The sequence below is a fragment of the Xyrauchen texanus genome, chromosome 13 (genome assembly GCF_025860055.1).
Source record: "Xyrauchen texanus isolate HMW12.3.18 chromosome 13, RBS_HiC_50CHRs, whole genome shotgun sequence".
NCBI classification, from domain to species: Eukaryota; Metazoa; Chordata; class Actinopteri; order Cypriniformes; family Catostomidae; genus Xyrauchen; species Xyrauchen texanus.
The window spans coordinates 22,601,096-22,628,708 of record NC_068288.1 but is presented as its reverse complement, the minus strand read 5'-3'; the positions used below and the strand labels follow the sequence as shown (position 1 = coordinate 22,628,708).

The 27,613-nt window shown below is 37.1% G+C and overlaps 1 protein-coding gene across 3 annotated transcripts in view; it reads right to left on the bottom strand.

The window, feature by feature from the left end:
• LOC127654062 (lipoma-preferred partner homolog) overlaps positions 1 to 27,613 on the bottom strand; it is a 287,765-nt gene that overhangs the window by 152,279 nt on the left and 107,873 nt on the right. For all 3 annotated transcript variants that reach the window (XM_052141028.1, XM_052141030.1, XM_052141029.1), the window contains one exon: positions 7,722 to 7,828. In XM_052141028.1, the coding sequence (XP_051996988.1) occupies positions 7,722 to 7,828 (107 nt within the window). The remainder of the gene's footprint in view (positions 1 to 7,721; positions 7,829 to 27,613) is intronic.

Here is a 27,613-nt window from a genome sequence, read left to right as displayed (position 1 = left end):
TAGTTGAATTACACGATTAAAGGTATAGCTCACCCAAAATGATAATTCTGTTATCATTAACTCACCTTCATGTTGTTCAAAACCCATCTGACTTTCTTTCTCACGGGTTTGGAACAACATTAGGGTGAATTAATGATACAAGAATTATAATTTTGGGTGAGCTATACCTTTAATCATGTACATTATGATGACTGAAGGATGTAATGCATCCTTCAGTTTTATGGATACACCTATATATAAAATATACAATTATCGAAGCCACAAAACTAATAAAGCAATAAAATGCTCAGAATAGAGATGGAAATAGATATTGATTGGAAATAAGCGTTGTATTCAATACAGTATATCTATCTATATTATATATCTATAGTATATATATCTATATTCCAATAAATAAATCATCTCTATTCTGAACATTTTATTGCTTTATTAGCTTTTATTAAAATATATACACTGGTGGCAAAAAGTTTGGAGTAATGTATATACTGTATTTTGGTGTTTCAGAAGGAAATTGGTAATTTAATTCACCGAAGTGGCATTCAACTGATCACAAAGTAAATTCAGGACATTATTGATGTAAAAAAAATCTAGTAAACATCTTTTGATCAAATCTAGACAGGCCCCATTTCCAGCAGACATCACTCCAACACCTTATCCTTGAGTAATCATGATAAATTGGTCATTTGGTACTAGAAAATCACTTACCATTATATTATTATTATTATTTTTTTTTATTAAACCTTTATTTAACCAGGAAGAGACTCGTTGAGATTAAAAATCTCTTTTACAAGAGTGTCCTGGCCAAGACAAGCAGCAGTACTATATCACATATACAGTACATACAAACATAAAAACTGCAAACATACTAGATACATAAAACAACTGACACAGCAAATCTTTCCAAATCAGCCACAATCCTAAAAACACTTTAGGTAAAACATCTGCAGCCAGATGTGGCTGCCTCCATGTCAATTAACAACCTCTTAAAAGCAGCCAATGTGACGAGCTCAGTAAGTTTCATGGATTTCTGCAAATTGTTCCAAGCAGAGCATATTAAACACAACTAAAAGCTATTTGGTTTGTTAAAAGAAGCTTAACATTGTTTTTGTGTTTGTTTTTGAGTTGCCACAGTATGCAATAGACTGGCATGTCTTAAGGTCAATATTAGGTCAAAAATGGCAAAAAAAAAGAAACAGCTTTCTCTAGAAACTCATCAGTCAATCATTGTTTTGAGGAATGAAGGCTATACAATGAAATTGGCAAAAAACTGAAGATTTCATACAAAGGTGTACACTACAGTCTTCAAAGACAAAGGACAACTAGCTCTAACAAGGACAGAAAGAGATGTGGAAGGCCAGATGTACAAATAAACAAGAGGATAAGCAGGGTTGGGAGGGTTACGTTTGAAAAATATTCAGATTACAGAACACATGCTGTACAATTTAACTTGTAACATATTCCATTAGATTACTCAAGGTAAGTAACATATTCTAAACACTTTGGATTACTTCTTCAGCACTGGTAGATTTTTTCACTTGTTTTGACAATAAAAACTCTGCCAGTACAGTAAGAATAAAAATACATTCTCTGAGAAACCTAAATATCTTATGCAGTGTTGTTTCTAGGATTTTTAGATATTTTACAGGAAAACGATACAAATATTATTATCAAGAATATGATTTTTGCCCTAATACCAAAGGTCTTACTAGAAGAAAATTATGGTGGATCAAACATGAATTTTCTTGATAAAGAAATGCGATCATGCCTGGTAACATGTGCATGAAAAATGGTTAGAAATAGCATTTTTCCAATTTTTTAGAAACCAGCATTTAGTGTGGTTCAGCATGGACACTCTGACCAGTCTGCGGCTATGTAGCCCCATATGCAGCAAGCTGCGATGCACTGTATGTTCTGACATCTTTCTATCATGGCAATCATTACATTTTTCAGCAATGTGTGCTACAGTAGCTCTTCTGTGGGATCAGACCAGATGGGCTCCCCACGCGCATCTCTGAGCCTTGGGCGCCCATGACCTTGTCGCCTGTTTGCCGGTTGTCCTTCCTTGAACCACTTTTGGTAGGTACTAACCACTGCATACCAGGAACACCCCACAAGACCAGCCGTTTTGAAGATGCCCTGACCCAGTCGTCTAGCATCACAATTTGTCCCATTTCAAATTTGCTCAGATCCTTATGCTTGCCCATTTTTTCCTGATTCTAACACATGAAATTCAAGAACTGACTGTTCACTTGTTGCCTAGTATATCCCACCCCTTGACAGGTGCCACTGTAATGATATAATCAATGTTATTCACTTCACCTGTCAGTGGTTTTAATGTTGTGGCTGATCAGTGTGTAAGAGTGTCTGTGTGTGTGTGTATATATATATATATATATAACATTTCAATGTAATGTATTAATTTAGTTTATGATGATGATGATGTTTATTAAGAATCTAATCAAATACTTATGAAATATATCTTAATATTTGATTAAATTCTTAATAATAATAATAAATAAATACATTAAATTTAAATTAAATAACGATGATGGTTTGTGTTGTAATTCAGACTTCTTAAGGCTTCTCAGGACTGTATAACAACTGATTCTAAAGTCTAAGTGTTGGATGAGCAATACATCTGCAATCATTGACTCCTGTACTTTATGTCTGGAGAGGGGCAAAAAAATAAAAATGTAAAAAATTCAAAGGCATTTGAGGAATGGCAGCCATGTGACAAGAAAGGTGTGAGGGGAAGATTTTGACAGAGTTTAGCTCAGTGTCATCAAAGAAGGCATAACAGCCTTCTCCCCTCACAGTTGAAGGACACTGATATTGCTCCTTGTCCTCTGTGGCTGCCTGCTCCCTCATCCTTACATGACACTAGATAAATAAAAGCCCTTCCTGTGCATAAGTGCTTGACATACTTTGAAAGTTTCTATGAGAGTGAGTGAAACTACAGGCCAGGAGTGGTAAAATTTGAGGTTATTTTATCGCTTAATGGGAAGTTCATGGATTTTGTTCTAAATAATTTGTGTATATAGGATAATGAAGGGGATACCCCAAGACCTTTCTATTTTGCTGCACAAAGAGAACATGGAAATCAAGAGCCCTCTCGAACTATATCCACAAAACATGTAAATGTTTGCAATTAAATGCACTTATTTTGGACACAAAAGGCAATTAGCAGTTATCTCTGATTGAGAAAGTTCTTTTTATGTTAAAAAATATGATGGTGAAGAGCGATGTTTGCATTCGTTAATAAAACAGAAATGAACCCTGTGAACAAAAGGGAATTTAAGATTACGGGTTAATTAATGGGTTATTTTTTTACTACCATATAACTACATATAATGTAGTGATTTGATTTTGAAGATATTCAATTCAGTCCTACATTTTCTATTTCATAACAATGCAAATATTAATGTAATAATTGCTACCAGTTCCAGTTCTAACACATCATAACTTCAGACAGCAGAAGAAAAATACCTCCTCACAAAGTATTGCAATCTCAATTATATTTCTCAGGCAGAGAGAGAACTTAACTAAGCATGTACTGAAAAAGTTTCGGCACTGTAGCTTGCTTGTGATTGGAAGAAATTAAGAGAATTGCACCTGCTACAACTTTGACAGTAGCAGCTAGCTATTTTCCACTACTTTACAAGAGAAAAATGAAAAATAATTTTTATATTAAAGGGAAATATTTATAAACTGATCAGGCACATTAAAACCACCTGCCTAATATTGTGTAGGTCACCCTTGTGCTGCCAAAACAGTGCCAACCCACATCTCAGAAAAGCATTCTGAGATACTATTCTGATCACTACAAATGTACAGAGCAGTTATCTGAGTTACTGTAGACTTTGTCAGTTTGAACCAGTCTCACCATTCTCTGTTGACCTCTCTCATCAACAAGGTGTTTCCGTCCACAGAACTGCCGCTCACTGGATGTTTTTGGGCACTTTTCTGGGTAAATTCAAAAGACTGTTGTGTGTGAAAATACAGAAATACTCAAACCAGCCCGTCATGCCACGGTCCAAATCGCTGAGGTCACATTTTTTTCCCCATTCTGATGGTTGATGTAAACATTAACTGAAGCTCCTGAACTGTATCTGCATGATTTTATACACTGCACTGCTGCCACACGATTGGCTGATTAGAAAATCGCATGGATGATTGTTGGTGCCAGACTAACAATTAAGGTAAGGATATATTTTTAACTTATCGTTTATATTTTAAAACACTATTGGTTAGGTTCAGGCAAAAGTTTTATCCTAAGGAGGTATGTTTTAAAAGCATCCATCTAAAATTCACCTTTAAAACCTCGTCTGAATACGACACCATTTTACTTGCTTTTGGCACCCCCAGCTAGACGTTTCACTGGAAACCTGCAGCCAAAAATGTTATACAACACGTCAATTTTGAATTGCAAAAATTTTGTCATGTTCACATAAATTTTATGAGATCAGGCTGATATATACATGCTGTAAATAAAAACAGCTTAAAAATTAAGCCTACACGCTAAACCCACATACATAGAAAGCTAAGCCACTTACAGGTTTTTTCCCCACTGTGATGATTTAAAATTGTTTTTTTTAAAGACAGGACAGGACAGAAGAGGAGAGATCTTAGTATCACCTGAGACCACTGAGCTCATAGGCCAGGATCAGTGACTGACTCTTGCTCTAATGCTATCTGTTTGGATTACCAATCATAACCAATTACAGCCCTAACATGTCTCTACTTGGATCTTCACAGGCCCTGAAAATCTTCCCAGGCACTCAGGGGAGAGGGCAAACACAGATTTGCATCATTAATGCCAAAGTCCTGAACTAAGACGAACTTCCTCCTGAACTAAAAGCAAACAGACAAACTGTCTTAAACAGCTTATGTAAATAAGGAGGATAAATGCATGGTAAGCTGCATACAGTATGATACATTATGCAATCCAAAACAACTTCTATTTCCACAGTGAAATTCCCTGTAATAATTCCATTAGGAAAACTGGACACTCAGTTCAATAGCAGGACAGTGTTATAAAAGAAAAGGCAAAGCAATCTAATGAAGCACTTCCATCAGTTATGTAAGCCATCCTTTTGCATTCTGGTAAGCACCATTTAAGAGAGGAAGCTGATTTAAGTGCTGAGTTTAATGAAAAACCACAGAGACTGATAAGTGAAGTTAAATAAAGGCTGCATGTGTTGCTCTACGTTCGGTTACGGGAAACAAAAGAATTTAGGCCAAGTATCATTTGATTATTCATGTTCACCGCTGCACTCCGGCCTCTTCCTCTTGTTAGTTCTGCTTAGGTGCAGAAATAATTCAACATCCCCTTTTTCATTCATGAATGATGTAAAAAAAAAACTGGAATTAAGGGAAAGCTACGGCTCGAGTGGATCATTGCTCTTTTCTGTAAAGTACCAACATGCACGTGAAATCCCACATACACACTGGCTGTTATCAAAATCAAGAGCTTAAAGGGATAGCACAAACAAAATGTTTAATTCTGTCATCATTTACTCACCATCATGTTGTTCCAGACCCATACAACTTTCTTCAGTGGAATGCTAATGTTCAGACACCATTCACTTTCATTTATGGAAAATAAATATATTGTGTTCCAAGGAAGGAAGTTATACTGGTTTGTAACAACATGTTGGTAAAAACAATAATGCATTTTTTTATTTGTATATATTTTTTCTTTTTTTTTAGTTAACAATTGCTTTAAAGTCTTTATGGCATAAATACTAGATACAGTCTACTCATGTCACTGTGTGGTTACAGATCTCTTAACTGTCTGAGATACAGTAAAACTGGTTAAACTGTAGACTCCAGGATGCCATTCATTTCTACAGAGGAATTAAGATCCCCATCTCCTTACAGTATGATGTCTTTTCTGTATTGGCCTAATTATCCTCTGATGACACTGTCTATCGTATGCCGACTCCATAGAGCTAGATCAACAAATGCGTTGATTCCCTCTGGACAGACTTCCTCCCATGCAGAGCAGCGTTCGTGGGAAAGCAATCCGGTAGAGGGTTTTAATAGAGCAGAGAACATGCCTGTAGTCACATTCTTAGCAGCAGATAAAACAGCCTTATTAAAATACTGCTGAACTGCTGATGAAGACTTTACAAGCGTCTAACAAAAATAAACAGCAGCGTCTCATTGTCCCCCATCAGTGACTAGATCCTGTCCTGCAGCAAACTCGGTCAGATTGCAACTACTACAGCATTATAAAAAAAAGATAAACAAATCAATTCACATTATTTTGTTCCACAGCCAAATGTTATAAGATATCATTGAAACAAAAAGATTGTAACATTTTTGGAAGAAAATGAGTGGTGCTTGCTCATACAAAACTCGCTGCCACAATGCTAGGGTGTTGTGGGTTGTTCCAGAACATTGGACTGAGGTTGCTAGGGTGTTCTGAGGGGTTAGAGACTGTCTCAAGTGAAAAGAGCCCACCTCCAAGAATGTATGATATTCTAGCCTTTAAATATGGCTTCGTTCCCTCATTCAATGTATGTCTATTTTTTTCATCCACATTCAAAAAATGTTTCATTGTCTGCCAGGCGAAAGTCAAGCACTTAGAAAAGTATACCAGTAGCACAAAAGGGAGCTTGATTTAAATCATCATTCATGGCTGTAGCAAAAATGTGAGACATGTTACACTCTAAAGTTTAATACTTACGGTTTGAGGTTTGTTCAAATGTATGAGCAATAGTAATAATGATTCTCGCCTTTGCAAACAACACTAATTAAGTCACATCCAATTAGCGGCACAGCTGTGTTTGAGTAATGTAGCAAATCTGTGAAATGACTGTTTATCTCTAAACAGCTGTGAAAAGATGACAGATTTACATTAATGCTTTTATCGAAAGCGACTTACAGTGCATACGGGATATACATTTTATCAGTCCATGCATTCCCCGGCAATCAAACCCATGACCTTGGGGTTGCCAGTTTGATGTGCATATTTTTTTAATTATTATAACCTAAGACACATTACATTACGGTGACAAAACAAAAAGAACACTAAGGAACACATTTATGATTCCAATGACTGTTATTCAGAGAGAGTTTTGAGGCAGCAGAAGTCAAATATGGGCATTAGTATTTGGCTTTGAGGGAGGACTGATTCCCTGAGGGGATAATGACCAACGTGAGCCAATAGGTGTCAGCCTTCCCTGTGCCCTCACTCGCTTCTAAAAAGACTCCAAATTAACTATACCGAGAGATAAACAATTAGGACACAAACCTGGCAAACAGCCACAAAAAAGACATAGACTTAGCTAGTCCTAAGTCTTTAGATTGCTTGTCTTTGACACACATGAAATGGGATATGAAGTGTAGGCCAGTGAGTCCTGATTATACAATAGTGTAAAAAATTCTGCATCCACATAAAAAAAAAATATGGGATTTAAAATCTAATTTAAAACTGGACATTTGTTTTTAAAATGATTAAACAAAGAACATAATGGGATAAAATCAAAAAGACGTATTTACAACTGCACTATTTCTAGGTCACGAAGTATATTTGTTACATTGACCATGATAACTGTACAAATTGTACAATCATTGTATAGTTGTACTTCCATTGAAGCATACAAGATGTTTTTTTAAATATTTGTATACCATGCTAGAATAATGGATCATCAAGATTTGCACCTACCATTTTTACATATATTGTGATAACAAATTTGGCAATACAGATTTCTCACCTGAAAGCCAAAAGAGCTCTCATCTATGAGTGGAGGAGGTGGTAAGATGGAGGGGGACGGAAACCCACTGGTGTCAACAGCAGGTGGAAGAGGAGGAGGATAGTCCCCTGTTAAAAAACCACAAGACAAAGCAAGAAAAGAGTTTCATTAAATACCTTTAAAACATCTAAAACATACCATGATACCATGAGCCACTATGATAAACTCTCTTCCTTGGGGAAAAATCAGTTCATCACAGGTCAGAGTGGGTGGAATACCTTCAAAAAGTCTAACAGATCAAACTGACTTAAAACGCATTGCACATCTAGATGTCAGAAGGAGAGATCAGAAAGTATCTTAGATGAAAGCTTGCAGAATATAATACTATGGCATGTCACTTATAATATCAAAATCAACAAGATAATTAACTATGTAACTTTCTTTCATATACAGTATATATATATATATATATATATATATATATATATATATATATATATATATATATATATATATACAGTATTGTGTAAAGTGTAAACACATCAAAACAATTGATCTGTCTGTTTGAGCATCCCAGTCAGCCCGACATAGCAACATTGGCACAACCAATGAGTGAGTTTGAGGTAGAATAATCTGTTTGTTCACCAATGCAAGACAAGGGAATATTTGGGAAACCTGTTTAAAAACAATCGTTATTCCATTTGGTGATGCTCATGCACAGATATTGTACACTTCAACTTGAAGTGTGTGTGTTTGTGTGTAGAGGATGAAAATCAGTGGGGCTTAAACACACTTAACATATCGTCCCTGACAGATTAACGCATATAATGACAAAAATTTGGTTAACTAAAACAGACTAAGCTGTAGTAAGCAGGTGTTTGTAGAGATTGAAAATTTAAGTACTGAGCTCAAAACAAGTGAGATGGGATATTTGTCCAGCCAAGTGTACGGCAACAAGCCAAATGCAGAGTTGTAAAGTCAACAGCTAATCCAGGGATTGGGATCCACTGCATGTTTGCAGGATCAGGATCTGTCCGCCAAATTATATTCCTATTTGGCTGCTCTCTGTGTCCAATTTAGGACTGAATAATTTGGTCGTCTAAGTACCAAAGCAGACCTGAGCTTTTCAAATTAAAGCCTTTTTAGGGGACACTATAGGAATTCACATACATGTTTTTTGAGTCTTTGAAGAGGGTTTTGGAGTTTTTATATATAGTACCATAGTTTTGTCCTAAGGGCCTAACTGATGTTAAAATAGTTGTTTATCCAAGTCTAATGGACAACTTAATTAACTTTGGTCCTGTAATAGTAGACATTTTCTTTGTACAATATAATGTTACTATGCATCAAATATTTCCCAATGGCACAGAAGCTTTTTATGGGAACTGTTTATATCATAATCTTATGACCTCTGTGGAAACTCTTGTCCCTATGGCATTTCAAGCCTTTAGAAAAAAGGGAAAAGCATCCTCCACCCATCTGTAAAATCCACAGACCTTTCCCCCTCCTCCACCTGAGATTCTCAACATGTCACTTTCAGCTCTTCCCTGCCTTTAGCTTACATATTATCTGTAATAAAAGCCACTTGTAAGTTGCACTTGAAAGAAAACAAATGGTTTCTTAAGTTTCATGTATGTCTCTTAAACATACAATGATTTGTTTGAATCTCTCAATTCAGTGATCCATGAGAGCTATACATCCTGTATAGCTGAAAACAACTTACTTCACAACTCGCTTTTGGTGCCCCTCCTTGAACATTCCACCCAGAAAATGGAGCTCACACGAGCCCATACGCCCAAAAACAATTACTGCTTTGGCCACTAGGCAGTGTTTTGCATTTCGGTAAGCACAGTCTGATTACAGCTTAAGAAATGTCAACCTACTGTTTCCAAATTCACAGTGAGATCAGTCTGGAAAAAGGCAAAATAGCGTTATATGCACTACTGTTTTAAATGCAATTTTTTCAACACTTTTGTTTATCCCCCAAATGTGTACAATGGCTTTGCATTATCAAAATATATTAAAATAATTTATTAAATGTCCTTTTGTCTCCGATAGTAATACATTGATTTTAAAAGTTTAATCGAATAACATAATATCAACACGAAAATAGCACATCATGACTCTGATGTTCATTGCTCTGAACATTTCACAGTTATGATTACATGAGATGTCCAGGTAACCTCAAACCATGAGATTCATCTGCCAAAAAAGCAGTGCCAAAACAGCTCACTTAAAGTGTTCTTCTGCAAATTGCTTGCAATTTTAAGTTTCAACCACAGATGTCGCTACAGAGGACCAAGTTCCATAGTGCAGCTTTAAATGGCTTGGTACACATGAGAAACAAACAGCGGTCTTTCCTATAAAAGTTGCAACTCAGGAGTCATCAGGACAACTTTAAGGGCAAAGCATGAACAATGGGAAAATGTCTCCTCACAATTTTGAAGTTCCGGTTGTTCACAGCAAATGCTAAAGAAGTCTTGAGAGTGAACTGACCCATGACACACTGTTTCAAAAACACGTACTGATGCCATATATATGTGATCTGTGGAGTAAGGTCAGTGAGTTTGCGGCATGTAATCTGATTTCTGGTTTGGCTATGGAGAGACCAGGAGGCCCCTGTGCCATGAATGAGAGAGGCTCCATTTATGCAGACCGGGAAGCGAAGGCAGTGCTCACTCACTAATGAGACAAGCAGCAGGAACACCTACTTATTACCACACATTTCCACTCGCTCTTTATTGAGCAATTACACTCAAGTACCGGCTTTGTGAGAGCCGAATTCTAATCAGTAATTAAAGTTATTAGAGAGGACCATGAGAGGTATAATTGGTAATCAGGAACATGAATGTTGTTAAGGGTTGAGTAAAAAAAGAAAAAAAAAAAGAAAAGAAAAGAAAAACAGGCTAGATGAAAATCAATAGAGCATAAGCGCACAAAAAAGGGACGATTATGTGTGCATTTCTGAGATGTGACCTGTAATAAAAGGGTTTTATTCCAACCCAATCAATGTGCTTATGCAGATGTGCTATCTGTTTGTATACACAGAAAATGCTCACTTAATGAGATGGCCTGCTTATATGTGTTAGAATTATAGGGCACTTTGAAACATACAGTTTACATACACCTTAGCCAAATACATTTAAACTCAGTTTTTCACAAGTCCTGACATTTAATCGTAGAAAACATTCCCTGTCTTAGGTCAGTTAGGATCACTACTTTATTTTAAGAATGTGAAATGTCAGAATAATTATAGAGAGAATTATTGATTTCAGCTTTTATTCCTTTCATCACATTTCCAGTGGGTCAGAAGTTTACATACACTATGTTAGTATTTAGTAGCATTGCTTTAAAATTGTTTAACTTGGGTCAAATGTTTTGGGTAGCCTTCCACAATCTTGTTGCTGGAATTTTGGCCCATTCCTCCATAACTGGTGTAACTGGGTCAGGTTTGTAGGCCTCCTTGCTCACACATGCTTTTTCAGTTCTGCCCACAGATTGAGGTCAGGGCTTTGCAATGGCCACTCCAATACCTTGATTTTGTTGTCTTTAAGCCATTTTGCCACAACTTTGGAGGTATGCTTGGGGTCACTGTCAATTTGGACGACCCATTTGTGACCGAGTTTTAACTTCCTGGCTAATGTCTTGAGATTTTGCTTCAATATATGGACATGATGTTCCTTCCTCATGATGACATCTATTTTGTGAAGTGCACCAGTCCCTCCTGCAGCAAAGCACCCCCACAACATGATGCTGCCACCCCCATGCTTCACGGTTGGGATGGTGTTCTTTGGCTTGCAAGCCTCACCCTTATTCCTCCAAACATAACGATGGGCATTATGGTCATTTTGTTTCATCAGACCAGAAGACATCTCTCCAAAAATTAAGATCTTTGTCACCATGTACACTTGCAAACTGCAGTCTGGCATTTTTAAGGCAGTTTTGGAGCAGTGGCTTCTTCATTGCTGAGCAGCCTTTCAGGTAATGTCAACATAGGACTCATTTTACTGTGGATATAGATACTTGTCTACCTGTTTCCTCAAGCATCTTCACAAGGTCCTTTGCTGTTCTGGGATTGATTTGCACTTTTCACACCAAACAATGTTCATCTCTAGGAGACAGAACGTGTCTCCTTCCTGAGCGGTATGATGGCTGTGTGGTCCAATGGTTTTTAAACTTGCGTACTATTGTTTGAACAGGTGTTTGGAAATTGCTCCCAAGGATGAACCAGACTTGTGGAGGTCCATCAATTATTTTTTCTGAGGTCTCCTGAGGCTGATTTCTTTTGATTTTCCCATGATGTCAAGCAAAGAGTTTGAAGGTAAGCCTTAAAATACATGCACTGGTACACCTCCAATTCAGTACACCTCCTATCAGAAGCATATTTGCTAATTGTCTAAAGACTTGACATAATTTGCTGGAATTTCCAAGCTGCTTAAAAGCACAGTAATCTTAGCATTTACACTTCTGACCCACTGGAACTGAGAAATAATCAAATAAAAGTGAAGCAATCTGTCTGTATACAATTGTTGGAAAAATGACTTGTGTCTTCTCCTCCATAGAGCTGTTAAGTCGAGAAACGCTTTGATTCAGTGAGTTCACCCAAGAACCAGATCAGTCTGTTTCATGAGGGAAGCATTCAGACTGGTTTTGTGAACCACATTAACCAATTAATTGAAAGATCTGAATCGAAAGAATACTTCTTTCACAGATTGAACTTGATACTTCTCACATGAACTTTCAGTAACCTGCCAATGATAGCTAGGGCAGATTTTTTTAATTGAATAATGACTACAATTTCAATCTTTTCTTTATAAAAGGCTATTGTATGGTTTCAGAAGACTTGAAAAATGTCTAATTCAATGGAGCATCTATTCTCATGCTGTTTATGAGATGAAAATATCTGCACTGATCGATTCAAAAAAATTCTCCTGCTTTCCAAAATTCCCCTATGAATTTGATTTACTGCAGAAGTTCAAGTCAACTCACCACAGTAAATACAATGAACTGCTGGTGCATTTGGCAGTGAGGGGCTCCAGTTTAGTCATATCACTGATGAAATGAAACTCCCCTGGGAAGTCTTAAGAGTCTTTGGGCACACAGATATACTGCATCCACAATTTTAACAACCCACTTCACCCTAAAACACACACACTTTACCACCAAACCACGGATGAACTCTGAAAAGAAATTGTGCTCAATGCTAATCTACAGAGTAAACTGCAAAAAAAGTTGTAAACCATTTTTTTCTTCCCTTTTTTATTTTCTGTTTATTCTATTCTTTCTTAATGCACATGCACTCCCACAAAGCGGAATAAGATAGTATTTGACAGAACCTGAAATTTGAAAAATGCTGTCAGCGGCATAAACCTATAATCCTTTGCAGACAGGATAAAGTTTTATAATGACCAGTGTGACATTTCCAATGTTTTATCTTTGCGGAGTAGCTCTGAAAATGTGCTGCGGCAGGGAGACGTTATAAACACATGATTTTATCTGTAATTATCCATGCAGATTCTGTCTACCATCCTGGTTCAGTCTTGCTCTTAATTAGCTATAATATCAAATTTACTGATTTATGGATTCATTTGACTCAAAACACCATTCTGGGTTTGAGGTTTTTGGAGATGTCCTACTCGAAGCAAAGAGGAGCAATTGATATTGGTTTGTGCATTGTAAAAATTATAACAGGAAAAAGAATGTATAAATGCTACAGTAAAAACCTGTTGATTAGTAAACTGAGAGTTAGCTGAAAGGAATAGTTCACCCAAAATAAATATTCTCTCATAATTTACTCGTCCCCTCCCAGATGTGTATGATTTTCTTTCCTCTGCTGAACACAAACAAAGATTTACGAAAAATATCTAAGCTCTGTTAGTCCATACAATGCAAGTCCATATGGTCCAATAATTTTAAGCTCAAAAAGCATATAAAGGCAGCATAAACGTGAGACTCCACCAATTAAATCCATGTCATCAGAAGTGTGTGGGAGAGAAACTGGGTCCTTTTTTTTTTATTTTTTTTTTACTATAAATCTCCACTTTCAAAAAGACCTCAAAAGAGCTCTCTTCTCATCTAAGAGTTCTTTTTAAGTTTTTTGTGATTTACATTGTTCATGCATGTCACCATCTACTGGGCAGGAAGGAGAATTTATAGTAAAAAAGGACTTAAATATTGATCTGTTTCTCACCCACACCTATTATATCCCTTCAGAAGACATGGATTAAACCACTGGAGTTTTATGGATTATTTATATGCTGCCTTTATGTGCTTTTTGGAGCTTCAAAGTTTTTGCCAGCATTCACTTGCATTTTATGGACCTACAGAGCTGAAATATTCTTCATAAATCTTTGTTTGTGTTCTGCAGAGGAAAGAAAGTCATACACATCTGGGATGGCATGAGGGGAGAGCAAATGATGAGAGACATCTCATTTTTTGGTGAGCTATTTCTTTAACATGGGGGGGGATAATAAATGTAACTGTAGAATACATGTAATTACTGAATACTGTAAATAATTGAAAACATTATATGTTTCATAGGAAAAATTTTTTCACAAATTATGGTGAAAATATTTAAAGGACATTCTCAGAAATCCCTGCGATACACATCACATTTTATTCTATATCATTTAAATGTTTATGATTCTTCTTTTTCTATTATCAGTTGTGTACATTTGTGTGTTTAATGTTACATTTTGTCTTGTTTAGAGCATTATTTTAGTGTAATGTGTTACACTGATGGTTTTTCGTCTGTGTGTGTAACACTGTGCACTGTCTACATATTTATTATACATGGATCATGAAAAAGCCACTTTTAATTAACCTGTTGTGGCCTTCTATTTACCGCTGGTATCATTATGGTGCTTAACAGTTCCCAGGCATAATTAAGTATTTCAATTAGGTTGGTATATTATAGGTTGGTCACTTAATGACATATATTGTTATGAACTGTAACTTATACAGGCACCAAAATGCCATATACTCATGTCTTAAACATTAACAATGTTTTTATTTTATTTTTTTACACTAAATTAGTGACAACCAAAGGTTATGGCATTTTTAAAACATAAATTAACAGGATTTTTCTTACAGACTAGGGATTTCAGTGACTTTGAAAGGGGCAGGAAAAGGAGTTTTAAAATTTAGAGGCATAAAAGAGGGATTAAACTATTGAGTCAGGGCAAAATGGAACAAATACAACCGAGAGCTGATGCCCTCAAATCCACAATCCCAGTAGTGAGATCATTAATAAAAGGACTTTGGCAGCAATTTCTGCACTACTGGTGAAAAGTGCTCTGAAAAAAAAATAAAATACTTAAATCTTAAATGAAAACTAGCAGGGGGTAAAAATGCAGGGGCCTGCAAATGAGGATAATTTAGAGGTAGAGACTGCACCACGCAGGCAAATGGAAGCACATATGAATAGCAGGGTATATTTAATTCACATGCAAGCATGAGCCGTGTAAATGTGTTGCGGGCCAAGGAGGACATTTTCTAAAAAGATGTTCCAGTCCAGAACTTTGCATTTCAGTACAAAGTGAAAATGAGAAGATGGAGAGTAAAAGTGAGACTTCTTTCCATGAATGCCACAGGGATCAGCAAAGTGCAGTCAGTCCACTGGTTGAAAATAAAACAGAGGAATGTATGCTGGATGAGGGTGAGGGCCATGTATCAGACAGAGTGGAATTTCAACGTAATTTAAAGCAGGCAAGTCACGCGGAAGGTAAAGTGAGGTCTCAGGTTCAAGTAAGGACATGCAAGGACACACAAACTGCCTGGATGCCAAATTCTAGAGGGAACATGGCCTCTGGTTTGCTCTTAACTTGTATTTGAGCACTCATTATTTGTGCAGTTGCGAAACTATATGGATAAAGGAGGGTTCACATTCTAGCTTTACAATACCAAATGTTCATAGTTTTCATATACAGAAGTCTAAAAAAGTATTGGACACTTTGGATACTTAACTCTTATTTAAAAAAAAGTCTGAATGGCAGTGCATTACATACAAAATATCAAATCAAGTGGCATCTGCAGACAACTTTCAGTGGATTTAAGTCAGTTCCTCTTAGGTTCACACAGGTACAGCAGACTAACAACAGTGGAAGTTCTTTACATCCAACAATGAATATTACACCATAGAGTGCATACATACTGTATATCGTAATGTTGAATGATATATCAATAATTATACAATTTGAAGAAAAAAAATGTTTTGCTTGTCAAGTGTGTTTGTGCTACATTGTACTTCTTTAAAACAAATGCCACTTATTTGATCGTTTGTTATATAATGCAAAGACATTCATGCATTTTTAATTGTGGCTTAAAGGGATAGTTCACCCAAATATGTAAATTATCTCATACTCACCCTCATTTGATTAACCAATATGGCATTAAACTGATCACAATGTATAGTCAGGATATTAATAATGTGAAAAATGACTATTACAATTTGAAAAAAAAAAATCTCTTTCTGTCCTTGTTAGAGCCAGTTGTCCTTTGTCTTTGAAGACTGTAGTGTACACCTTTGTATGATATTTATTTTCATTGTATAGCCTTCATTCCTCAAAAAAATTATTGACTGATGAGTTTCTAGAGAGAGTTGTTTCTTTTTTTTGGTATTTTTGACCTAATATTGACCTTAAGACATGCCAGTGTATTGCATACTGTGGCAACTCAAAAACAAACACAAAAACAATGTTAAGCTTCATTTAACAAACCAAATCGCTTTAAACAGTGTTTAATATAATGGCAAGTGATTTTCTAGTGTCAAAAAAGCAATTTAGCATGATTACTCAAGGATAAGGTGTTGGAGTGATGTCTGCTGGAAATGGGGCCTGTCTAGATTTGATCAAAAATAACTTTCAAATAGTGATGGTGCTGTTTTTCACATCAGTAATGTTATGACTATATTTTGTGATCAGTTGAATGCCACTTTGGTGAATTAAAGTACCAAATTCCTTCCGAAACATAAACATCTTTACATTATTCCAAACTATTGGCAACCAGTGTATCTGAACACATTTATATCACAAAACTCCGTGCTGTTCTGTCAATAAACAGCCAAATAAGAAGGCCATTTGTTGACTTCTGTAATAAAAAAAGATTGCTGGAAACAGTAGACAATTCATTCGAAAACATTTCATGGGTGGAATGGATAAGGGCAACAATAAAATTGTTAAGTATGTGAACTGTCTGCACAACCTTTTGTCTAAATAAGCAGCATATGCCTGTGGTTTCCACGGGAACGTTAAGATTCTCATTTGTGGGTTTCCTGTCAGGTTTCCACAGAGAGACTTATGTGGAGAGTCTGATATAACAACCGGTAGTCTGTTAGCTGTTGACCAGCAAAGTAAGGAGAGAGAGAGCGTGTGATGAGAGATAGCTATAAAAAAAAAAAGAAAGAAAGAAAGAAAAGATTTCAAAGGAAACAAGAAATGCAGAACCACAAAAAATAAAACATTTACAAGAAAAACAAATGAATATCCACAAGGTGAAACACTGAGATACCCACATATGTCAGAGGGTCCTCAAAGTCCTCTTCTAGTTTTGAAAGAAAGATTGGCCCTTACTTTCAAGTGTCTCCATTCATTTTGCCATCGACAGATAATCTTGCCTTATGATAATCGGTGGCTGGACAGCAAAGACAATGTAAAAACAACTTTAAGCCACTTATCACCTAGAAACTATGTAAATGTGTCTAACTGAACATAAGTTTGATTTTTGTACAAGAATTAGAGGCACATCCTCTTAGCCGTATTTAAAGGACATGTCAAAACGTACAGATGCCTAAATACTGTAATCTCTGGTCTGATGCCAATGGGAACTGAACTCAATAATATGACATATCATTTCCAGTGACAGGCTTAGGACTGACCCTGTTTTAGAGATGGAAATGAACATATAACATGCATCTTAAAGACATGACAGTTTTTAGTCAGCTTAATTCAGACCACTACGTGGAGTTCGTGTCTCACTCGGGCCAGGCAAAGAGATAAGAAGCCGAATACGGTCATTACAAATTAAACTCTGAAGCTGTTTCATGTGGCCTAATTTTTCATAAACCACCAACTTACATGCAGAAGCAAATTGGAAATTTAGCTATGTTTTTGGAGGCTTATCGTCCTAACAGAAATCAATTCTGAAAAAAATGAAAGTACAGATTAGCTGATGGAAAGTAAGATGTTTAAAATGTGTGTCAGTTTGCATTAAACAAATAGAAAGCGATGTAAGTTTCAGCAAGCAAAAATCATGTATCTTCTTATTTATCATCTTATTTTGCAGTAATTAATAATAGATTTAATAATTGACAATAATAAATGCCAAATAAACTACAAAAATCATATTTAAATATATATTAATAAATAACTGTACATTTCAGGTTTGCTCAGCTAATCTCCTGTGCATTCTGGAGCAAAAACATTAGGCCCCAATAAGACTACACTGTAAAAAAAAATGCCAGGATTTCATAAGATTTAACAATCATTTCTTACAATTAAAAAATATATATTTTTAATTTTACTGTAAAATCAAATGCAGGCTAATCAATTTCTGTCATAACACAACACATTACTGTGAAAAAAGAAATTACAATACCACACAGCATTGTGGGATAATAGTGTTTAACGTAAAGTCACCATTATGGTGCTGATCCCTTTAGATGGTAAATTTGACTTATTTATTTTTAATTAAGTTTATCCAAGCTGGTCCAATTGCATATAAATCACAATTTGTTGCACTGTGATGAATGGAGAAAATGTGTTTCATTTATTGATTGACATTATGTCTGGTCATGGTCAATCTACATTGCATTGTATAATTGAAAGTAAAGAAATGCTCTCGTTTTACATATAAAATGAGGGAGGGATGTTTGCAGTTCTAGTCTATCACATGATTTGTTTTACCTTTCATCAATTTTCAAAAATTGCCAACAAGCATCAAACAGATATCAACACTCAGCATATAAAACTCAATGATGGTGACAATTAACAAACACTGTACATAAAAGGACCAGTTCACTGTGAAGTCACAGTGTACATTTGTCTATAAATTGTAGAAATGCAACTGTAAAATATACTCTGAAAGTCATGCAACTAGTTGCCCGGAATATACTGTAAAATCACACTAATTGTTTTTACAGTGCTCTTCAAAGGAATACAGTATATTACCCAAAAACTGACAATTATTTCATTATTTACACCCCATTATGCGATTTCAAAACCATCTGACTTTCTTTCTTCTGTGGAACACAAAAGGTGAACAAGAAAAACCTCTATTTATTTATCATCCTCAAAGTGAATAGTGACTTTGATCTGTCAAGCACGAAAGTAGTCTATATGACTAATGCACTACTTCCCAAGCCTTCTGAAGCCATACGATCAATTTGTGCGATGAACAAAATACGTAAAATGTAAGTTGTATTCAATCTCAAATATAATCAAATCAACTCCGTAAATGTGACGTTTGATCACAAGGCTCAATGAGACCCAGTGAGGTTTAATGTTATGAACGCACAGTGGCCACCATATTTGCTGCTATCACATGCCTCTTTAACAAAACACCACAAATGTTATCTTTTCTACTGTATCAGAAATTCTGATAGACATAGAAAATTTCCAATGCTAAGTATAGTTTCTCTCAACACAACAAATAAATGGGGCTAGATGACGACCTGCATCTGCTGTTATTGTCTCTCAATAGTCCTCACTGCCAGTGCCAACATTAAACTCGCATTCCATTAGATGATGACTTGATTAATGTGTGTCTCACAGAAAGGATCATTGAGATACACAGCGTACACGCACATAGGCATACTGTATTTAAACGTAATACAAAGTGAGAATGTGAGACTGGCAAGGTGAGGGTCAATCATGCCTAACCATAAAATTCTTTGAACAAATGCCAGTATAATCAGGACATGATTCAGATCTCTGTCAAGCAGACTGGGTGGACATCTGTTTAGGTTCAATAACTTTCAATCAGAGAGGATAAGGAATTCTGCTGCAAGTTACACAAGATAAACCACCAATTATCACAGTACACAGACCTTAATAATGTTGAGGAAAAGGGATTATCAGTGATTATTTTCATTTTATTAATTTGTCTGTTTACATGATTCCAAGTAGCAAGTGCAATCACTATGCTTTTAATGAAGGCAACAAATTGAGAAACTCATTAGCATCTCTAAAGCAATCCAATATAATTACATCATCCACCTTTGAGTGTACACTAAATTATCTAGACCATTTTAACTAGATCTCAACTGGTTTTTCTTAAGAACACAGATTTTATATTGGACATCAAGTGCGAACCCAAAATAGCACCAAAATTGATCTGCATAATCTCAACAATATGCAAAATCAGATGTCGGGGTCTTCAACAAGGTGTCAGTGGCAGTACACAACAGGGTATTGTAAACAATAATTGAGCTCAAACTAACTTTGGAAAACAAAATGCAGTATTAAGTTAACTTCAACTTACACACACAGCGGCCGTGTGCGTCTCTCTCTCGAACTGCCGTCTCCGTCTCCCCTTTTTATCGTCTCCCACTGATCATTTGACAGCACTGGCCATGCACACACATGGCCTGGCCACGCACTTCTCCTTGACACATTCCTCCCCCACCTGATTCAGGCTGGGGCACCATCCGGACTGACCTCCTCCTCTCACGTAATTTGGGACGTAATGTTCACACTAAGGGCTTAGTAACTACTAGTTAGTTTGTAACTAAGTCAGTGCTTCATTTGGATTCACCACATGTTCTTAAGGCAAGACTTAACTTGTAGGTTATAAGCTCTCCGTGAAGTAATGCGTAGTCAATTAATTTAATTTAATATGACATTTACCTGTATTTATCCAATAAGCAGCCTTCAAATTTGTACACAGAATTGTTAAAAAAATCTGTGAATTTCAATTTGATCTTGTTACTTTTGATGTTCAAACCTTGTTTGTTCACATAAATGTCAGCTGTAATAAATGATGTCCCCATTAAAATATGATATATAATAGAAGTAGATTTGATAAATAGTTGATTTGCCCTGTCTAAATATTCATTTTGATATCATATATATATATATATATATATATATATATATATATATATATATTCTGAATGTGTTGAAACTTGACACCGGGAAACACCTCCTGAAAACGACACCGTTTGATCGGTTTCATGCTTAAGAGCTGCTTAAAAGTACGTTTTTTTTCTGTCTCTCGTAAAAATAAACATCATACTGTATGTTGAAAGGATTGAGGCCTGTTACGCTAAACATGAACTCATTGATGTCATTAAATATCAGTCTGCTTTCTTATTCCATCTGTTACTCCTGGTCTGAGGCTTCCATAAATATTTAGTTTATAAATAGGGTTACGTCCTAGCTAAGTTTAATGGCGCAACACTCAAATATTTAGTAGTGTGTAAATTGGGACTTAGTGCCCATTTACGCCACAACTAGGCTAAATTGTTACGTACGTATAGCTGGTGCAACCGGCCCCTGGGGGAGGGACAAGGGGAAGGAGAGGGGAGAGGGAAAGGGCGAGCAGGAGACACAGAGAGAGTAAGAGAAAAGAGAGAGAGAAAGAAAAACTTGCTCGGCGGTCCCAACCCTCTGGCTGACGACAGCCGCTTCTCCCCAGGCTGACGGCAGGGAGTCCTCCGTCCTCTGGCGGACGGAATGGCTCCTCCCCTTACTGGCGGATGGCAGAGGTTCCTCCGACTCTCGGCGGCCGGCAGAGACTGCTTCGTCCCCCAGCAGAAAGCAGAGGCCAAGACTCCACGACAGCACACCCCTCCTCCTTCCCAGGTTTCGGCAACAATGTAATGCTTAAATGATGGGCAAGGAGGAGGCTGGAACCGGCAGAACAGTCAACAGAACTTTAATGATGAACAGTCAACTTAAACCAACATAAAACATAAGAGACACACAGCGGCCGCATGCATCTCACTCTCTCTCTCTCTCTCTCGAACTGGAGTCTCCGGCTCCCCTTTATCTCACTCTCCCACTGATCAGTTGACTCAGCACCGGCCGTCCACTCTCCAACCGTCCGAATTGTTATTTTGGTTAAACTGTTCTTTTAAAGCTGCACTATGTAAGATATTTTGGTTAAAAATGAACAAATTGCCAATATTGATTGAGTACATCAGCAATCCGAGTTCAAAACAATGTCCTTACATTACCCCGATACAAAAATGCAAAAATAATTTGTATTTTGAGGTATTGTGTTCGATTTGGTGCAAAATCGCTAGTATATGACGTTCATCCTTGCGTCATTACATCATGTCTGCGGAATGAAGGAATGAAGTGCCGGATGTCTCATGTTCCAGCTGGAGAAACTATCTACGCTGTTCAGCTCAGTTCAGTAACACTCACATAATTCAGTCTAGATGGATGCTTATCTGTTATCTGTTTGGCGAAGTTGTTTACCTGCTATAATGCTTGGATATGTTTTCTAGTAGGGTTGTTGAAGCTTATATTGCTTGTCATACGTTTATGAATCGAACATTAATCGTGTGTTAACCGATCGCATTGTATACTGTATATATGTTTTCTGGAGAAGTCACTGTAACATGTTTACTAATATTTATGACTTCTGAAATGGACTTCTTGTAACTGTTATATTGCATATTTTTGCTTAATAAGTACATTTTATCCCCATCATTATTGAATCCTCGTTTTATGTTTTTAGTATATGTGTTATTGTGTGCATTCATAAACATGCTATTGTAGTAACTGAGGCTGGACAGTTTAGTATAAAAATAATAATGTCTTCTATTAAACTCGTATCAGCGAGATCAAATCTACTAAAACTAATAGTAGATAAAACACTTGAATAATCATATTGAGATGAGGAGATTCTCCTGTTCTCTATTTAAAAGTGCTTTGAGTCAGAAAAGAGATTTAAGTTTAAAATGTATTCAATTATGTAAATAAGGGTGTTGTTTATCTTCATCAAAGCATGTAATATTTCTGTTTCAAATGTTTACTCATATAACATAATATCAGCATGAAAATAGCACATTATTACTCCGGCTCTAGTCGTGATCGCACACAGGCGATGTCAAGGAAAGCTCAAATAGGGAGATTCATCCGCCAGAAGAGCAGAGCCGGAACACGACTGACGTAATGTATCCTTCCGCAAATTGATTGCAATTTTAAGCTTCAACCACAGATGTCGCTTGAGAGCACAAACTTACGTAGTGCAGCTTTAAGGAGAACATTGTTTAATATGAACTAATCTGCCTACTAGAACTGCATATGCAGATGTTTTCATTTTAATCACTAGAGTATGCATGGTCTTTTTATTACTTTTTCTGATCAAATCATTTTTCAGAAAGCAACAAAACTCAACAACTTCTCTATGCAAAGCTTCTCCTGGCCCAAATCTGACTCTAGCAAACTTGAGACAAAAACCAGCAACCAATCAGCATGACAAGGACTCCATTTAAGGCAAGGGAGCCTTGGGGGTCTTATGCCAGTAAATGCAGTTCCTAATTTGCATTTATACTAATCCGTCATTTTATATCAGATCCACCCTGAGTTTGATATAAAATAAATATGAATGTAAACAGTGTTAATCTCCCCTTTATCCTCTGATAAAAAACATAGACGTCTGGAAACAGCTTTGTTTTTGTTAGGTTTTTTTTTATTCACCTTTCAAAAGTTAGGCATTATTCTGACATTGTTAAATAAGAATAAGACTGAGGTTGTGTTTGTGATGACAATATACAGTATATTGCCATATTACATCACTTTACTTCATGATAAAATATAACCTTTCTGTTAACTAATGGCATATTTGCTAAATGTAAAATCACAATCGTTAACACACTACCACAACTATATTTTATCATTATATGCTACTACATATACTTTATTATTATTATAAATGATGGCTTCTCTTATGACGTACAGGTTCCATAAATAATGTTTTAGGACAGGTTCATGGTTCAACATTTCTCCAGAATAAAACTTGCTCTCTGATAAGCGCATTTTACAACAGAAATTGCTAAATGTATTTATTTGAGAGCTGGAAACACAGTATCTTCATTAAAAAAGTAAAGCATAAGTGGCACATGCTCACCCTCCAGCTAACTCGCAATGCGGTGCCTCACTAAATACAGCTCTGAGATCAAAATCCGATCACAATCAGACATTTGCATGAATAACATCCACACAAAACTAGTGATAAACAACAACAAAGATATTAAAGTCTTAATCAGTGAAAATAAAAGAAGGGTATGGTAGCATGTGCTTTTAAGTGATAAAACAGCTTTTGTTGTCATTTAATTCCGGTTTTTGTGGATCAGACATTTGGGTCCATGTCAATAGGCAAAGATGCACCAATTCAAAACATTCTCATAATACCTTAAGTCATTTTCATAGTTCACACACCAAATTGTTAATCATGCAAAAACAATGTACCCATCTTTAAAGTTTTCAGGTGACCACCCAAATATTTTGTTATTTAATCCTCTTAAATCCAATGAGACAAAGAAGTTACAGGAGATAAAACAGTGGTGATGCATCTGGATTACATTTCCCAAAATTAGTTTTTGGATTACAGGTCTGCTGCAATCTAAAAGAAAGTCTGATGCGATTTCTAAATAGAGAACTAGCAATTACCTTTAAAGAAAACATTAAAAACATTGAACATTAATACTGAGAGACAGACAGAAGTAAACACAGATGCACTCACACACACACAAAACAAATCTGTAATATTTTATGGGGAACTACTGTTTTAACCCGTAATTTATTTACATTTGCATAACACTTCCTCTACAACTGGTGAGAACACAGCACAACAAAGCAATCACAGAGAATTAACCAAATTCTTTAATAATCTTATCTGCTTATCCACAAGTGCCTACTGTACAGAAAAATGTTCACCTTTTCTAATAAACGTGTTTTTAAAGAAAAAAAAGGCCTTCTTTTTAACCAAAGAAGTTAGTTTGAAGGTTGTTTGAGGGGTAGTTCACCAAAAATGAAAATTGTGTCATTGTCTGCTCACCCTCATGTTGTTCCAAACCTGTAGGACTTTCTATTTAGCATGGAACACAAATGGAGAATTTAGGGACTGACATCCATTCACTATTCACATTCATTGCATCTTTTTCCATATAATAAAAATGAAAAAGACTGAGGCTGTAATTTCGCCTTTTTAGTTACACTGAAGAGATGAAGCAATACAGGTTTGGAACAACATGAAGGCGGGTAAATGATGTAAGAATTTGTATTTTGAGTGAACTATTCCTTTAAAAGGTAATGGATTGTCCAAAGGATCGACTACTACCTAAATCAAACCAGGGCTCCTAAAAAGTTCCAGAAGTTCTGCTATTTTTCTTAATAACAAGGTGACAGTTAAAAATGGAGGCCCTTCTTTTAGACATCCCCAAATGTACCTTTTTCTTTGTTCCTGTTGTTGATTTTCTCCCCAATTTGGAATGCCCAATTCCCAATGCACTCTAAGTCCTCGTGGTTGTGTAGTGACTCGCCTCAATCCGAGTGGAGGAGGACGAATCTCAGTTGCCTCTGCGTCTGAGACTATCGTGGCATCTTATCACATGGCTTTTTGAGTGCGTTACCGCAGAGACATAGCGTATGTGGAGGCTTCACGCTATTGTCTGCAGCATCAACGCACAATTCACCACGTGCCCCACCGAGAGCAAGAACCACATTATATCAAAATCAAATCACTTTTATTGTCACACGACCATATACACAAAAGCAACAGTAGGTGAAAGTCTTGTGTGCAGTTCCGAGCAACATAGCAGTCATGACAGTGACGAGACATATACCAATTACAGTAAACAACATACTTACACAACACAATTTACATATCAAATGTACACATACTTACACAACACAATGATAATATACAATAAACAATACACACAATATAGAATAAACATACAATAAAAATAAAAAATTAAAAGAATATATATATATATATATATATATATATATATATATATATATATATGCTGTAGTTCTATTGTGGAGAATATAATTATGTCCAGTGTGAGATAATAGATTAATAAAGTGCAGTACTGGTGTATATTAATCAAGAGAGATCAAGTGTTCAGAAGTCTGATTGCTTGGGGGAAGAAGCTGTCATGTAGTCGGCTGGTGCGGGTCCTGATGCTGCGATACCGACTGCCTGATGGTAGCAGTGAGAGCAGCCCATGACTCGGGTGGCTGGAGTCTCTGATGAACCTCCGAGCTTTTTTCACACACCACCTGTTATAGATGTCCTGGAGGAAGGGAAGCTCACCTCTACAGTGCTGGTGTAGAACCATGTGAGGATGTGGTGGTTCATTCCAAACTTCCTCAGCCGTCTCAGGAAGAAGAGGAGCTGGTGAGCCTTCTTCACAACGGCCTCAGTGTGGACGGACCATGTGAGTTCCTCAGTAATGTGGAGACCGAGGAACTTGAAGCTGCTGACTCTCTCCACTGGTGTTCCATTAATGGTGATGGGGCTGTGTTCTCCGTCTTTCTTCCTGAAGTCCATTATAAGCTCCTTGGTTTTACTGACGTTGAGGGAGAGGTTGTGCTCCTGACACCAGCGTGTCAGAGTGTGCACCTCCTCTCTGTAGGCTGTTTCATCATTGTCAGTGATCAGACCTACCACCGTTGTATCGTCAGCAAACTTAATGATGGTATTGGAGCTATGTGTTGCCACACAGTCATGTGTGTATAGGGAATACAGGAGTGGGCTGAGAACACAGCCCTGCGGGGCTCCAGTGTTGAGGGTCAGTGATGAGATGTTGCTGCCCATTCTAACCACCTGACAGGAAATCCAGGATCCAGCTCCCCGGAGCCCGGAGTTTCGCATCAAGCTTGGAGGGCACTATGGTGTTGAATGCTGAGCTGTAGTCTACAAACAGCATTCTCACATATGTGTTCCTTTTTTCCAGATGGGAGAGAGCAGTGTGTTTTGTAGATGCAATGGCATCATCAGTGGAGCAGTTGTTGAGGTAGGCAAACTGCAATGGGTTCAGAGAGGTGGGCAGCACAGAGCAGATGATGGAGGTCAGAGCAACCGAACGCCAGTCATTTAAACAAGTGATTTTCGATTGCTTTTGTACAGGCACAATAGTGGACATTTTGAAGCATGTGGGGACTACAGACAGGGAGAGGGACAGGTTGAAAATGTCCATAAAAACACCAGCCAGTTGGTTCGCGCACAGTCTGATGACGCAGCCCTGGAATGCCGTATGGACCTGCGGCTTTACGGATGTTCACCCGTCGGAAGGATCGGGTTACATCTACAACAGAGACAGAGAGTAAACCATCCTCTGTAGCATCGGCCACGAGTGCTCTCTCTGCGAGGGCGGTGTTATTTTCCTCGAAACGAGCATAAATGAACTCATCCGGGAGAGAGGCAGCGGTGTTCACGGCAGAGTTTTTATTCCCTTTGCAGTCCATGATGATGTTAATTCCCAGCCACATACTTCTAGAGTTGGTGGTGTTGAACTATCCTTCAATTTTGTGCCTGTACTGGCATTTGGCTGCTGTGATAGTGTTACGGAGGGAATAACTGGCTTGTTTATGCTCCTCTGCGTTCCCAAACTTAAAAGCATTAAGTGCTGCGCGAACAACGCTGTTAACCCATGGTTTCTGGTTGGGGTAGATCCGTATTGTTTTGGTCGGAACAACGTCCTCTACGCACTTCCTGATGAAACACGTTATGCTATCAGCGTAACCTTGATGTCGTCATCAGAGGCAGACCAGAACATCTCCCAGTCCGCGTGATCAAAACAGTCCTGTAGCACAGAGTCTGATTGGTCCGACCAGCACTGGATCATTCTGAGGGTGGGTGCTTCCTGTTTCAGTTTCTGCCTGTAAGCGGTCTGATTTGCCAAATGGTGGTTGGGGGAGGGATTTGTAGCCATCCCAGAAAGGAGAATAGCAATG